The sequence below is a fragment of the Grus americana genome, chromosome 2 (assembly GCF_028858705.1).
Source record: "Grus americana isolate bGruAme1 chromosome 2, bGruAme1.mat, whole genome shotgun sequence".
NCBI lineage: Eukaryota > Metazoa > Chordata > Aves > Gruiformes > Gruidae > Grus > Grus americana.
This window is the reverse complement of record NC_072853.1, coordinates 151,476,027-151,489,589: the sequence shown is the minus strand read 5'-3', so window position 1 is coordinate 151,489,589 and position 13,563 is coordinate 151,476,027. Positions and strand designations below refer to the sequence as shown.

The window sequence follows — 13,563 nt, the reverse complement described above, 5'->3', positions numbered from 1 at the left end:
TAAACTGAGCCAAAAAGCCTGGCTTAAATCTGGTCCACTGAGGGCCAGAAAAAGAAGCACGGTGATTGATGGTGTTTTTCTTCATGCTGGCTTCTGTTTGAACACCCTGGAAAGTAATAACCTTGTACAAGATAGATTCTGAGTTGTCACTGATGCACTGAGTGAAACAACGCTTTCTTAATGGTCTTTGTGTTGATTCCATCTCCCACCCAGCTGGTCGAGGAGCTGCAGAGCAAGCCACTGAGCAGTGAGATCAGAGAACTGTTGAAACTCCTCTCAAAACCCAATCTCAAGGTGAGGACATGTTGCACCTGCAAAGTGCTTTCTGCCTGGGTGTCTGCGTCTGCTTCCTCGGGCTGCAGGGGGGTTTGACTGCTTTAATGAATATGTGTGTTTTTAAGAAGGGATGCCATGTTAATAGGAAATACCTGTTATGAAGTAACACATTTAATGTTGCCTGTAAATTGTTATGCGTGTTACTGATATTTATAAAAGGAATCCAGTGGAAAGCCAACATTTATTTACAACAGATATTCCAAAAAGTGGATACTTGATTTTTTGGGGGGTCTTTTGCTAACTTTTATTGCATGCGTGTCATAAATGTATTCAAAATGTGGTTTTACTAAAAGGTTTTCAGCTATGCCATTGTTTTAATTGCACTGTGCATAAGTAACACAACCTGGTACTTGGAATAAAATTCCTGATGGATATTATTTTTTAAAAAAATCTAATTTTGAAAACTCCTGGGGTTCTCTGTGGTGCTTTTGGGGAACTTGATACCTTTTATTTGACAGTAGACTATAGAATCGTTGAATCACTCAGGTTGGAAGGAGATTGTCTCGTCCAAAGTGCTGCTCAAAGCAGGTCAACACTGAGTTCAGAGCAGGTTGCTCAGAGTTTTCTCCCATCAGGTCTTGAAAATGCCCAGGAACAGACATTCCAGAAATGCTCTGTGCAGCCTCTTCATTCCTAATTATCCTCCTAGTAAAAACTGTTTCCTTATATCCAGTCAGAACCTCCCCTGTGCATCGTTGGTAATGCACACTGTCACATTATTTTTCCAATCTAAAGAGAAGGAAGACCTTAGTGCTCTAGATGCACATTGCAATGGTAATTAAATGTAGCAGTTGGTAAGTTTAGAGGAAAACTGTAGGGTGGAAAGGAGCCCTTTTTAACACAGTTGCTTCTTTATCTTCCCTATAAAACACTGATCTCAAAACTTGAGACAGTACAGTATCTTCAGAGTGCTACAAAATTTTGAAGATCAATTATGCCTCCATTTTAAAGGGTTTTGCGCAGTTGGTTATTCCATAGTTTGCAAAGTGACAAGCTGCTTTTCTCTAAAGGGGTAAGCAATGCCAGTGGCATATTACAAGAGGAACTGTTGGTGCATCAAATTGCAGAGATCCTAAGCTTCACTGTAGGTATTTCCTTAGTGACTGTCCACGTGTGTTTCGTACTTCTGAAGCTTTAGTGGATTGAGTCTGAAGACAGCTCATTTGCCACAACTGCATCTCTCCCTATCCCTTTTTTGCTTTCCCTTTCTCTCTCCCCTCCTTGCTGTCTTGCTCCCCCTCCCTCACTCGCTTCCTCTCTCTCATTCACTCACTCTCACTGTCTGTTCCTTGGAAGTGGTTAAATGCAATGTGATAATCGTAGTGAGATTTCAGGGAAACAAGTGCCTTACCCTCAGCGTGGTTAATATGGTTGAACAACTGCAGTAACTTAGAAAATGTCGTTCTTGGCTGCAAGGGGAGGTGGCCAGCTGCAGGGTACCGAGCCCTTTGCATGGCCAGACTGCCTAATCTGGCACAAGGCGCATGTTTCCCTGCTGGCAGGTGTTTGTGTGAGTTAGGGGAAAGAACTGACAGTATGTGTGATATTTTTGCCTATCCGCTGGCTTTTCCATTTGCCATCTCATGGCAGACGTGCCTGGGAGAGATGGTGAATTATCACTGCTCCCTCCTCCATCATGTTGACCAGGTGAATGTACTGCATTCAGTCAGAGGCTGTTTAGTTGAGATTCTTCTACTGATTTCTCCTGCTCTCACTTGGGAAGGAAAGGAAGGAAGTTGCTGGGACTCTGTATTTCCAGTTCTTCCTCAGAGATGCCCTCGAGTCTGTTCAGCTGTATCTGAGCTCATGCTGTACATTGCATAAGATTTTCTAGCCCTTCACTAGTAGGTGGATAGCTGGAGAGGGTTTCGTTGTTTCTTTCCTTCTGTATTCCTGGGGCAAAATGATGTCTAGAACAGCTCTTTCCCACACATCCCAAATTACTGATCTATCTTTTCCAATGATGTTGCATAGGCTTTATCTAAAAACTTGTATATGGCTTAACTTGGGATTGACTTAATCTGGCTATATGTTATTCTGCAGGGGAAACTTTCCTCTTCTGGCCTGGCTTATAACTGCAGTGTTAGCTGGAGCCAGCAGGAGGGCTTCCACTTTCCTACAGCTCTGCTCTAAGGTTCAGGGCACGATGAAGGATGGTTAGGATTAGGTTACTGCACTACATCACGGCTTCCACAAGTCTGGTGGTGTAAAGGGACAGGTCTAGCAAGGTGATTATAACTTCACAGGTTTGGTTAACGTGCCAAAAAGGGCTGGGAGATGTTTCCAGCAACTGTCTGATTAGATGAGTATTTCTATATTTCCATTTTGTGTTACAAAATTGTTTTGTTTAATACATTTCTGAGTGTTTGCATCTGATGAGTAAAGCTGTGACAAGATTGTGGCGTTCATGGTGTACATCCATAGAGAAATGTTTTAAAGAAAAAAATAATTTCTCTGAGGCAGTTACACTTATCAGACCTGAGATGTTCAAAGTGTCCTAAAAGTCATTCCAAAGTTTTGTCAGGTGCATTTTCTTTTGGAAAAAAATAAATTGGGCATTTCTAGTGTTTAAAAAAACTGGTTGCAATATCCAGTTACACTGAGTGGGGTTTTTTCCTGCTCTAAAATGTGACATCCTTTACCATAATTAAATGAACTAATAATGGTTGTGGTTTATCTTTACTGATTAAAACGGAACTCTGGAAGTGAACAGAGCACGTAGCTCTGGGAAATCAAGTGGATTTGTTTATCTGTGTGAGAGACATTGCATTTGAGTTCTAGACTTAAAATATAATTACAGAGTCCCATGGACGCAGGCCAGCCACATCTATTGTTTTTCATTTCCAATGTTGAATAAAGATGAAGAGTTTACATTCTGTAATCTTGCTATACCTTGTTAAAGATATCAACAAGTAGAACAGTATTTCCCTACCTTAGAACCTAAATCCGGTTGAATGTATTGTTTGATTTTTAAGCAGACCTGAAATTAGCTCTTTGAAATGCATCTTGGTATCTCTTATTCAGAAAGCGTAAGTACAGCAATGTGTATCTTCAGCTTTTTTCCGTCATAACCACATGTGTGCAATCAAACATGTGCAATCAGTTGAGGAAGATAACTGTTAATAAATGCTTACACTTCCAGGGTATACATGTGCAAGTTTATATACATATGCTGAGTTGGTTGTTAAAAAACAGCTGAGGAGTTTAAGATGTCAAAGTTAGAACGATGTTAAATGACCAGAACTAGATGTAGTGACTATCGCTGTGCTTGGGTTTCTTAAAGCTATGAGGTATGTGGGGATTTTGGTTGGTTGGATTTATTCAGTTGCAATAAAATATATACCTTAAAGATACCATAAAGATATAAACCATATTGAGATATATAAATTCATGGTCAGGCCAGGCCAGCCTGTGGACATTGCTGTGTGGCTCTAGTCCGAATGGTGTTTGGACCTAAGCAAGAACATGCTTGGGAGATTTCAAACCCTGGCAGATCAGGCTTGGATCTGCCTGCCGTAGCTCTCTGTGTACGTATTTTAGACTTCTAAAAGTGAAATATCTGTCTTCCACTGCTGCCTGTCTTTCCTGGGTATTGTAGCAGCAGCCCTCACCGACCATTCATGCGTGGCAATGGGACAGGCAGTGGAAAGCCTGTGCGGTGGCAGCATCTCCAGGTCTTCCCCTCTCCTGCTCAGGTCTCACAAGGCAGACAAGAGCTCCGCATGCCTGTACAAAACTTGTTGAGCACAGACCCTGCCTGCTGGCCTTTCTTCTCACAGATGTTTAGACTTTTTTGTAATCCTTTCCATTTGTTCAATGTGGGAGCTGGTGCTTTAAATTAATCGCGTATTAATCTGTGTAGTGCTGCCATCGATTCCATTGTAAGCGTTGGGTAGTGTGGTGTGTCTGTTACAACTTCACAAGAACGAGGAACGGCGGGAGGACCATGTTGCTGTATGGAAGGTTTTATTCTGTAGAATTTAGGCTAAGGAGCTGCACTTTAAGGTGGTAATTCCTGGCCTGTGTGGAGGGGATACTGCGCCCACTCCTGGGTTTTTCCTCAGTTCCTGGAGTGACTTTTTAAGACTTCTATAATTCCTGAGGTGTAACCATGAATGAGATTATTTTTAACCCTTTTTCAAGCTTATTTTGCTTATGTTATGAAGGAAGCATTTAAAAGATGGTTTGTTTTCATGATTTGGGATTTACATTCCAATTTTGTTGATGGATAGGGCGTTTACGTTGAAGTTATATGATTTTATACATGTTTGAGTGAAACATGATGAGGAACTTATGTAATATACTGGTTTCTGTGTGTAAAAGAAAGGAAGAATGCCTCTTAGCTTCCTTGTCTAATGACAACATTAAAGTTACTTAATGTATGTTGTAAATACACAACATATGAAGCTTGACCTAACACTAAACTTCTGTCTTACAGGAGGCTTAATTGTTTTTATATTTTCTATAGTATGAAGACTAGAATATATAGTGGGGATATACCTGAGGAAATGATGTTTCTGATTTAAGAGAAGACACTTCTATGTGTGCTTTTGTAAACAAAAAAATTACTAATAGCATAAAGAAATAAGTATTCTCAGCTTTAATGGTTTATAATTTGGAGAAATGTAAGAAACTTATGTGACAGCAAATGGAATGTATGTGAAGAGAGGAGTTGTACAGAATTCTGAAAATAATGACAAATTTTAAAAATTATGATGCATCAGGGTAAGCATCAGTGCAATTGAGAGAGATGTCTTTATAGAGCAGTTTGGCTTTTTTATTAATTGGCTTTTTTATTAATCTGGAAGTATTGCTATTGTCTGAGAATAGTATGCTTTTTTTTTTTAATTAGCTACATTATCTAAAAGCAAAATACTTTATTTTTCATTGTTATGCAATTGTATAAACCGGAATATGTAATTGGAAGATTAAGATTCAAGATCTTAACACAAAATATATCTAAAAGGGAATTTAATTCTGGATTTTTAAAGCATGTCGCAATCAAGATAGCAAAACGGTCTTGTCTGTCAGTAGGGACGCAAATGGGAAGGGAAGCGAGTGCTGGAGCTACTGCCAGTCACGGGGCAGAACCCCAGTGGCAGACACTGTAAGAAAGGAGACGTAGTAAATATGACAGATGATCAAACTGAGCATGAAAGACTTTAAAGCTTCCAAATTCTCTTCCACTTTTAATTAAAAAGCTTTCTTGAATAGTGGCTCTCAGTTCCTTTTCTAACAAGCCGGAAAAAGCTGTGTTCTTTTTGGGACAGTGCCACGGCACAGGAGCGTAATTGTTATTTATTTTAAAAATTATTTGAAATCTGAAAACCTAAACCATTAACTATTGGAATTAACATTTTAGGCATTTATTTTGTTAGTGTGTCTGTAAACAAAAAAGACTAATACAAGAATGGACCATCTTTTAGTCCACTGAACAATGTTATCCCAATTACACCAACTTTGAGACAGGCTCGGAATATATTATTCAGCTCTAACTAGCTCTTCACTTCATGTTTATAACAGCAGTTACATTCCTCATCATTACATATTGAAATGAACAATTTACCATTTGAAGTTAATCCCAATTAGGGGAAATTTAGTGTGTTTTAAATTCATATAAAATATGTCCTTTGTGGTCGTCGGTGTAATGGGCAGAGCAATAATTATTTTAAAAGCTTATGCCACTGTGCTAAAACTGTTCTGAAGGATGTTTATACCTCTTCTGACCCGGAGGAAATTAAGCTTTTTTTAACCTCCTAGGAGTGCCAGTGGTGGTTCTGCCTGTTTCAGCGGAGTTTATCTTCTGTTTATGTGTGCTGAAAGGTTTGCCAGCTGCAAGTCTGAAACATAAACCAGGTACCCAAACAAGGGCTCAAGGCAGGGCTGTTAATGACTTCAGTGCATCATGGTACACAAGAATGTAAAGTATTTGGATCACTTTGGGCACTGTACCTGTAGCTGGAACAAGCAGTGGACATACTTGAAGTATTTTTCTTGGCTTCTCTTTCATTACCGTAGAATGAATAGAATTTTGGAGTGAAGGGAAAACCGCTCTCGTATGACTGGGAATGTTTTCAGATTAACTTATCCATGGACAACTCCAGTGTGCTGTTCAGAGAACATACAGATTCTTTAAGTTGTTTTCAGGGCTTTTTTAGGATTTTTTTTTTTTGGGGGGGGGGGGGGGGGGGGTTGGTTTTTTTTTTTTAAATTGCTTTCAAATAGCAAAGATGCATATACCAGAAAATTGTAAATAAGATATATGCTTGCTGTTTTATTTGCAGTTCATTTGAGGTGTACTTGAATTTCAGTTTCACAGAGCATAAACAATTTGCATTCGTAAACATTTTCATCTAATAAGTACCTCCTTGGCTTTCTTCTAGAATAGAACCATGAGTTAAACAAAACTAAAACTGCAGATAATGAAGCCAGGGCACTTTGTTCTTCATATAAATGCTTCCTAAATTTGTTTAGGTTTCTTTAAAGAAAGAAATAGTGCTTCTTTTGGCTTGAAGCATACCTTTGCCATTGTCCTGTCCTCTTCTGTTTTTCTTGTATATCCTGGGAAGTTTGTAAATTCTAGTCTTTATTTCATAAACAACTGCCAATACCATCATCCCTGCCATCTGAGGCTTACAGTGCACAGTGGCCTAATAGACTGTTCTGATCAAAGTACTACTTGTTCTGTTAAAAACCCAAACATTTTAAGCCTTTATCAGTAGAGCATTGTAAAACTGCCTTACAGTCACTGGCAAAAATTCACGATATAATTTACTGTGCAGGAAACAGCAGGCATTTTTCTACAAGAACTTTAACATACAAAGCACTCAAAATATTGGGCTATAATAATATAAAAAAAAATCTGGTTTTGCTTTGAAAAGCTCATGAAGCATTTCTTGTAACGTGTAATTAAAAAAATAATCTAAACTTTGTCTTTTCCAACATTTCCTTTGTAATTAGACTTGCTGAGGATTTTCCATCAGGGCTTGTTCATTTAAATATGCGGTTTCTGCAAAGTCAGCATTTTCCACTGGAAATTGTTGGGATTTGCCTACAACTGTTCAGGTTTTGCATCTGGAAAACCCAAATACAAATTTCAGGTCAGTTAACATCTGAGCTACTTTTGGGCTGTTACTTTATCTCAAGCTCTTGGAGGACCTTTTGGCCCTGTCCCTTTAGAGACCTTTCTTCCCAGTTGCACCCATGTTTTTCTATTTTTGCTCATGTCCTGAGACACTATTCTCCTCCTCTCTTTGAAATATTCATGCTCACACATGCTAACATAGACTACAGTATATGTTCAGGAAGCATAATTTCCCATGATTTATAACTACTTACTCATCAGTGGTTTTTGAGGTTTGCTGGTAGGGCTGGTTACAGGAGTTGTGCTCTTATATTAAGATACTTTGCTGTACAAACTAGTTTAACTTTATTAATATGGTGAGCTGGAGTACATTGTACTTCATATGTCAACTGAAAAGTTACCTATTTAATTCTCATTTGTAAAATCAGCTGCCATTAATTTGTAAATCTGCAAGAGCCTGCTTGATTTTGGATGGTATGCTGTGAAATATCAGCAGTGAGAGAGAAATACTTATTTTGCACCTAAGTAATAAATGCAAATTATCACAACAATAATCAAGGACCACAGCACCGATGGTTTGATGGATAGCCTATAGATGTTCTGAGCATACCAGTCATGAAGCTGGGGCAGAGAGGACAGTGCTGGGGAGACTTTTGTTGGCAAGCGAATAAGATCCTTCTGCCCGGTGTTTCCTGCCTTCAAACTATTTGCCTTCAAACTATTTGGGAAACCCTCCATCATGCATTTGGGCAACCTTGTTAGAGGAAAAATAGGTTTTATTCTTAATTCTTCTCAGCTTTAGACCTTGACTTCCCATTTCCATTTCCACTTACGTGCATAATTCAAAGGAGTTTTTTATAGAAAACTTTTTTGGATGGGGAGCGCTGGGAGAATACGTTGCTGTCTTTATTTTTGGAATGTCCATGTTACTGGAATGGAGTAAGTAAAAGAAAAATGTAATTGCAAAGTAGTTCTTTTAGTAACAGCAAGAAGAACCTTGATTTTTCACATCTTAGGGGCAGAGAGAATCAGACAGCATTGTGGCACGCTCTTAGTGTGGTAGGAGCTGACAAAGCATACGTATAACAGTGTGCAATGTTTCATAAACGTAGATGTAAAATGATAGAAAGGCGATGAAAGAATACTGCATGAATATATTTAAGTAACAACCATCGTGTTACCCTGGAAATGCTCTCAGGTCCGTCTCATGTGATAACTCAGCTGATGTCCAACCAACGGCTTGTCTCTGTCTTCTTAGACGTATGGATATGAGAATGCTCGCTAGCAGCCAACATATAATAAACAAAGTGATAGAGATAATAAAGCAAAGTGAAGCCAGGCAGGTTGGCAGCAGAAAATAAAAGATTTGAATAGTAAGTCAAAGAAATTCTTTGGTTACATATAAAGACTTTCCCACATGAAGCAACCAACTCCAACCCATGTAAGAATTTTGTATAGCATGCATGTAACTATAGCATTCACATATGGCGCGTAAAAGCTGGCAACATTACAAAAGCTGGTAATTTAGGAAGAGGAAAAAATCACTATGGCTAAAATCACATCTTGTTCAAGTAGCAATTTTATTCAGCTAGTGAAAGTGGAGAAACTCTACAATATGAAGCAAATAGTCCATTTTTTAGTTGTTATCTTTTTATGCTGCTTTCTCCTTCAGCAGTGCTTGTCCCTTGCATTTGCCAGACCATATTCTTTTTGAACTCCCCATACGCTTTTTCAACAGTCCCCTCCTCTCTAGTTCATTGATGGATCTGCTCAACAGTGTTCCAGTATAGTCTCATAATAATGTTTTTTTGTTTCTATTTCTGCTTATTCCTGGGCTCCTAGTCAGTGTCAAGACTGCTTATGTCTTATTCCCATGATTATGTAACTTGTAAATCTATAAGGATCTTTATCACAAATATTTTGGAAAATTGTAAGCCTTTTTCTTATACCTGCTGTTTTGCTGGCCTTGTAAAAACAATGTTACTATTTAAGAGGCAGGATCTATTCTGTTGCACCACATCTATTTTAATATTTTATCATTCTTTAGTTACAACTTTATTAAGTACTTATAGAAGATTTACTTATTTATAATGATGAAGATGATACTCTCTGCAGGTTTTCAGTTCTCCAGAATGATACCTGAATTTAGCGCAATTGATATATAGAAATACTACTTCTAGTGTTCAATATGGGAAAAGTCCAAAGCAGGCAAAAGTAATTGTCTTAAAAACTAAGCTGGTTCAATATTTTTCGTTAGGTGTCCATGTAGCTACTCTGTAGCTGAATTTAAGACCTCCTTATCATAAACGAATATATGTTACTGTTTTCTGGAGGAATTAAGTATATCCAGATTCTTTTAACCTCATGGATCAGTAGATGTTTTTCTTTTCTTTTTAAGACTTTAGACATCATGTTGTTGTCAAACAAAGCCTAAGTCATTTCTAAAAGACCCTTTTTCAGAAAGGGCAACTGCAACCTCAGCTTTTACTTTTCCTGAGTTAATATTTTCACTTGATTTCTTGGGGCGGGGGAGAGTGGTCTTCAGGTGGTTCTTAACCAAGAAAAGATGCATGCTACTGCTCTAGACACAATATTTTAAGGATGCTGTCACTTCTTCCAAAAAGGATTTGATCAATGATCACCAAGATATTGGAAGACTGTTCCTGTCTCGGCATTTTCCACTCTGAAAACCATCTATTTGTGCTCTTGGAAGTTTCTTAAATAGGGCTTAAAGCTTCAAGAACTTGTTAGCTACATGAATCACACTGGAATGTAAAAGAGACTTTGTTCAGATTCTTCACTATTGATTTAAAATCAGAGCTTACTCTGCCATTATCCACAACTGAGGAAAAATACAGGGCTGTCATCTGGAAGAATATTAACACCTTTACCAGATGACACGGACAAGCTGCGTGTTTCTGTGAACAGTGAGAATAGTTCGACTTTGGAAGTGTCTCCAGAGGCTGCGAACAATGAACCAGAGGAAGCAGGAGTCTGAAGATGCAGAAAGTTCACTTTTCTGTTGGTTGTTGCCGTCTGGCTACCAGCTGCAGGTAAACCCATCAGTTCAGAGTGGTGCATCTGAAATCAAGAAATTGCATTTTCGGGGAAGGAAATTACCCGTTTGTGAAAGGAAGTTCATACAGTCATGAATAAAGTCCACCATAGTAAAAAAGGAGGAAAAAGTAATATATACTGAATATTGATCCAACTGAGATGTTGCTATGCTAAGAACATTAATATATGGTAGATATTAAGAACACAAAACCACACATGTACAGTATGTGTTTTAAATATTTTGAATCACTACTGTGACCCAACTGCATCAAAGTCAAATTGGAAGAGAAAGGGATTTAATTGCCAGCTGGACAAGTTTGAACTAGAGGGCAGCTCTGGTATAAGTACAGATGGGACAGTTGGAAGCAAGGAATGTTTTTTCTCTTTTCTACATATGTAACTGCTGTTTTCTCACACAATATATCATTTCTGGGGATTTTATAGAGAATATGTAGGAAAAATATAATATTTGAAAGATGGAAAGAAGTAAATTAACTCTGATTTTTTTTTTTTCTCCATGAATTAGTACACCCATTGGTTTCCTGACTGCAAACTGAAAATTATGCTTAAAGAACCTTATTTCATTTTTCTTATCATCTCTGTCAAAGGTTTTTTGATCATGTCAATTGAATAGTGTAAAAATTATTTTCAGTAGCAAAAGTAAAACATTAATTTCTTCGGAAGTTAACAGATTTCTTTAACATTGTGTACTGTACATATTTAACTTGGGAATTTTATTCAGAATAGAAAATACCAGATTTCTGTAGGAAAGTGATTAGATTATTGCACCTTCAGAAGGAATACTATTATTTTTCTGCCTTATACATGCTTACTGTAGCTTGTGTGCTTGCTCACTGGTTCTACTGCCAAAAAAAAAAAAAAAACCGGTTCACTGTTATCCCAGCCATCCTCTGGTCACTTCAGCAGCACTACCGAGTTTCTCTTGCCTGTAGTTTTGTTGCTTGCTTCTGCTTCTAGATTATGCTTCATGTTTTAGCCAAGCTGGAGCTAACGTGGTTGTTCTTACCTGTTAGTTGCGATGCCTGTTCTCCTCGCCTGCCCTTTTGTTATCTTGTTAACCCTTATCGTGCATCAGGTTGCCCATACTCCCTTAGCAGGCAGTGGTGGTGGTGAAGAGACTGCCATGCACGGCCCTTTTCTGATGGCTGTTTTAACAGCCATTTATTGGAGAGTGGAATTAGTTGAGATGGAATCCATTAGTACACCAATGTAAAATCTAGCTTACATACTCCAGATAATGGATTTAAAGACTAATTCTCCTGTTGAAGAATAAAGGTTGTTCTCTCCACTTCCCCTCTTATCTAAATTCTTCTCTCTCCTTTGCCCTCTTAATTTTCTGCTGCTACCGGTTGTTCTTAAATGTCTAGCTTGATTCTGAAACCTTATGTTTTTATCCCATTCTTCTCCAAAGTGTTCTTAAATCAAACTGCTTCAGCTTTCTGCTTTTATTCTCCTGTTCTCTAAATTCTTGCACATGTTTGGCTGTTATGTCTCTTACACGTCTCCTTCCATTTTGATGCTCTTAGGGTCTTTCCTTCAGTGGGTTCAGTCTCCCCCCAGCTCTCTCAGCTTTCCTTCTTTGCTGTCTGTTGCCGGATGACTTCACTCACTTGATTTTAACTTTATGTAACTTACTAATCAGTCTTTCCAGTCTTGAATAATTTTCTTCACCAACATTTTCATCTTGTCTTTTTGTATTTCTTCTGTAACCTTACCGCAAAGGAAAACACAATATGGCCAGAGCTCTCTGGAGGACGAGCTCTGCCGAGTGAGTTCAGGGGCACGTTGCTGTGGTTGCTGATGAAGTTACTTTTCTCCTCCGGTGAGACTTCTCTGTGCCAGCCTCAGTGGAAGTTACTGCCACCATAGCAAAGCATAGACGTGGGAAAATGTCTCTATCTCACCTGGTAGAGTTGAAGTTGAACTGCCAGAGGAGGTGGCCTCTGCTAATGATCCAAGCTGTGGGCTGAGACAGCAAAGTCATGGGCCATTTTCTTCTGTTTTGCTGACTCTGCTGCCAGGGCGGTAACCTCCTCCATAGGCAAGGTCACCAGCAGCTGGGTTGGCAGTGTCGTAATCTGCTGCAGCTGTTGGCTTTCATAAAGGTGGGTTTGAGTCCCTACAAATTTTATGTCGATAATCTTAACTACTAATTACTTGATTTTCTAATCTTGTTTTTTCAAGTACTGTCAAGAAAGAGGCTGCTTTTGTTTCTTTGTCCATTCTTTAACTTACTGTTTTCTAAAATGTTTTTCTAGACTAGTAAATGCAAAATATTTATGAAAAGTAAAGCTTAAATTGAGTTATATATATATATTTTTAAATAATGAGAATTTGAAAACATAAAGAGCTGTGTTCACGAATTATGTGCTACTTGCGGTATTTTTACTCTTACAGATCTCAAAATATAAACAGAAGCAAAAAATAATATAAAATTTGTCATTGTTTTAGAGGAGCAAAAATGTAGTCAGTGTAGTTAAATGATACACATTTTTCAAAATATAGAACTGTTTTCATTAATAACATTCTCAATTTAAGTAAACATTTAAAGTTTTGTAACAGTTTAAGAAAAAGAACTTTGAATGTTTCCAATGTCACATTTTCTTTGTGTAAGTTGATAGCATAAAATTTCAATTTATAAACTGTGAAATGATCAGTGATAGCCTTAATATGAAAAATACAGCATTAGTTATTAGACATTTCAGAGGTCTGATGAAAGTATTCATTTCCAGCTAGATCATGTCTAAGAATTTAGCTGAACATCAATATTTATATTTAGGTAGTGCAGGAGTTTGAATCATACCTTCTTTCAAGTTCTAAATATGGACTGTGTTTACATTAATGAATCATAAGCATAGAACTTAGAGCTGAAATAAATTCTTTTTCTCCAGAGGTGCTTAAACATACATGACCCAAATCTCGGATTGTATTTGCACAGTTCTGAAGAGTTGTGTATTTGAAAACAAAAACAAAACATTAAAAAAAAATTAAAATGTCATCTGCTCTTCTTGCAGTTCCTTGTGATAGGCTAAAATTAGTATCATGGAATATAAACCTTCAGTGAA

General features: G+C 37.9%; 1 protein-coding gene across 5 annotated transcripts in view; it reads left to right on the top strand.

Moving 5' to 3' along the window:
* MPP7 (MAGUK p55 scaffold protein 7) overlaps window positions 1-13,563 on the top strand; it is a 155,391-nt gene that overhangs the window by 90,296 nt on the left and 51,532 nt on the right. For all 5 annotated transcript variants that reach the window (XM_054817582.1, XM_054817581.1, XM_054817579.1 and 2 more), the window contains one exon: window positions 214-294. In XM_054817582.1, coding sequence (XP_054673557.1) covers window positions 214-294 — 81 coding nt within the window. The remainder of the gene's footprint in view (window positions 1-213; window positions 295-13,563) is intronic.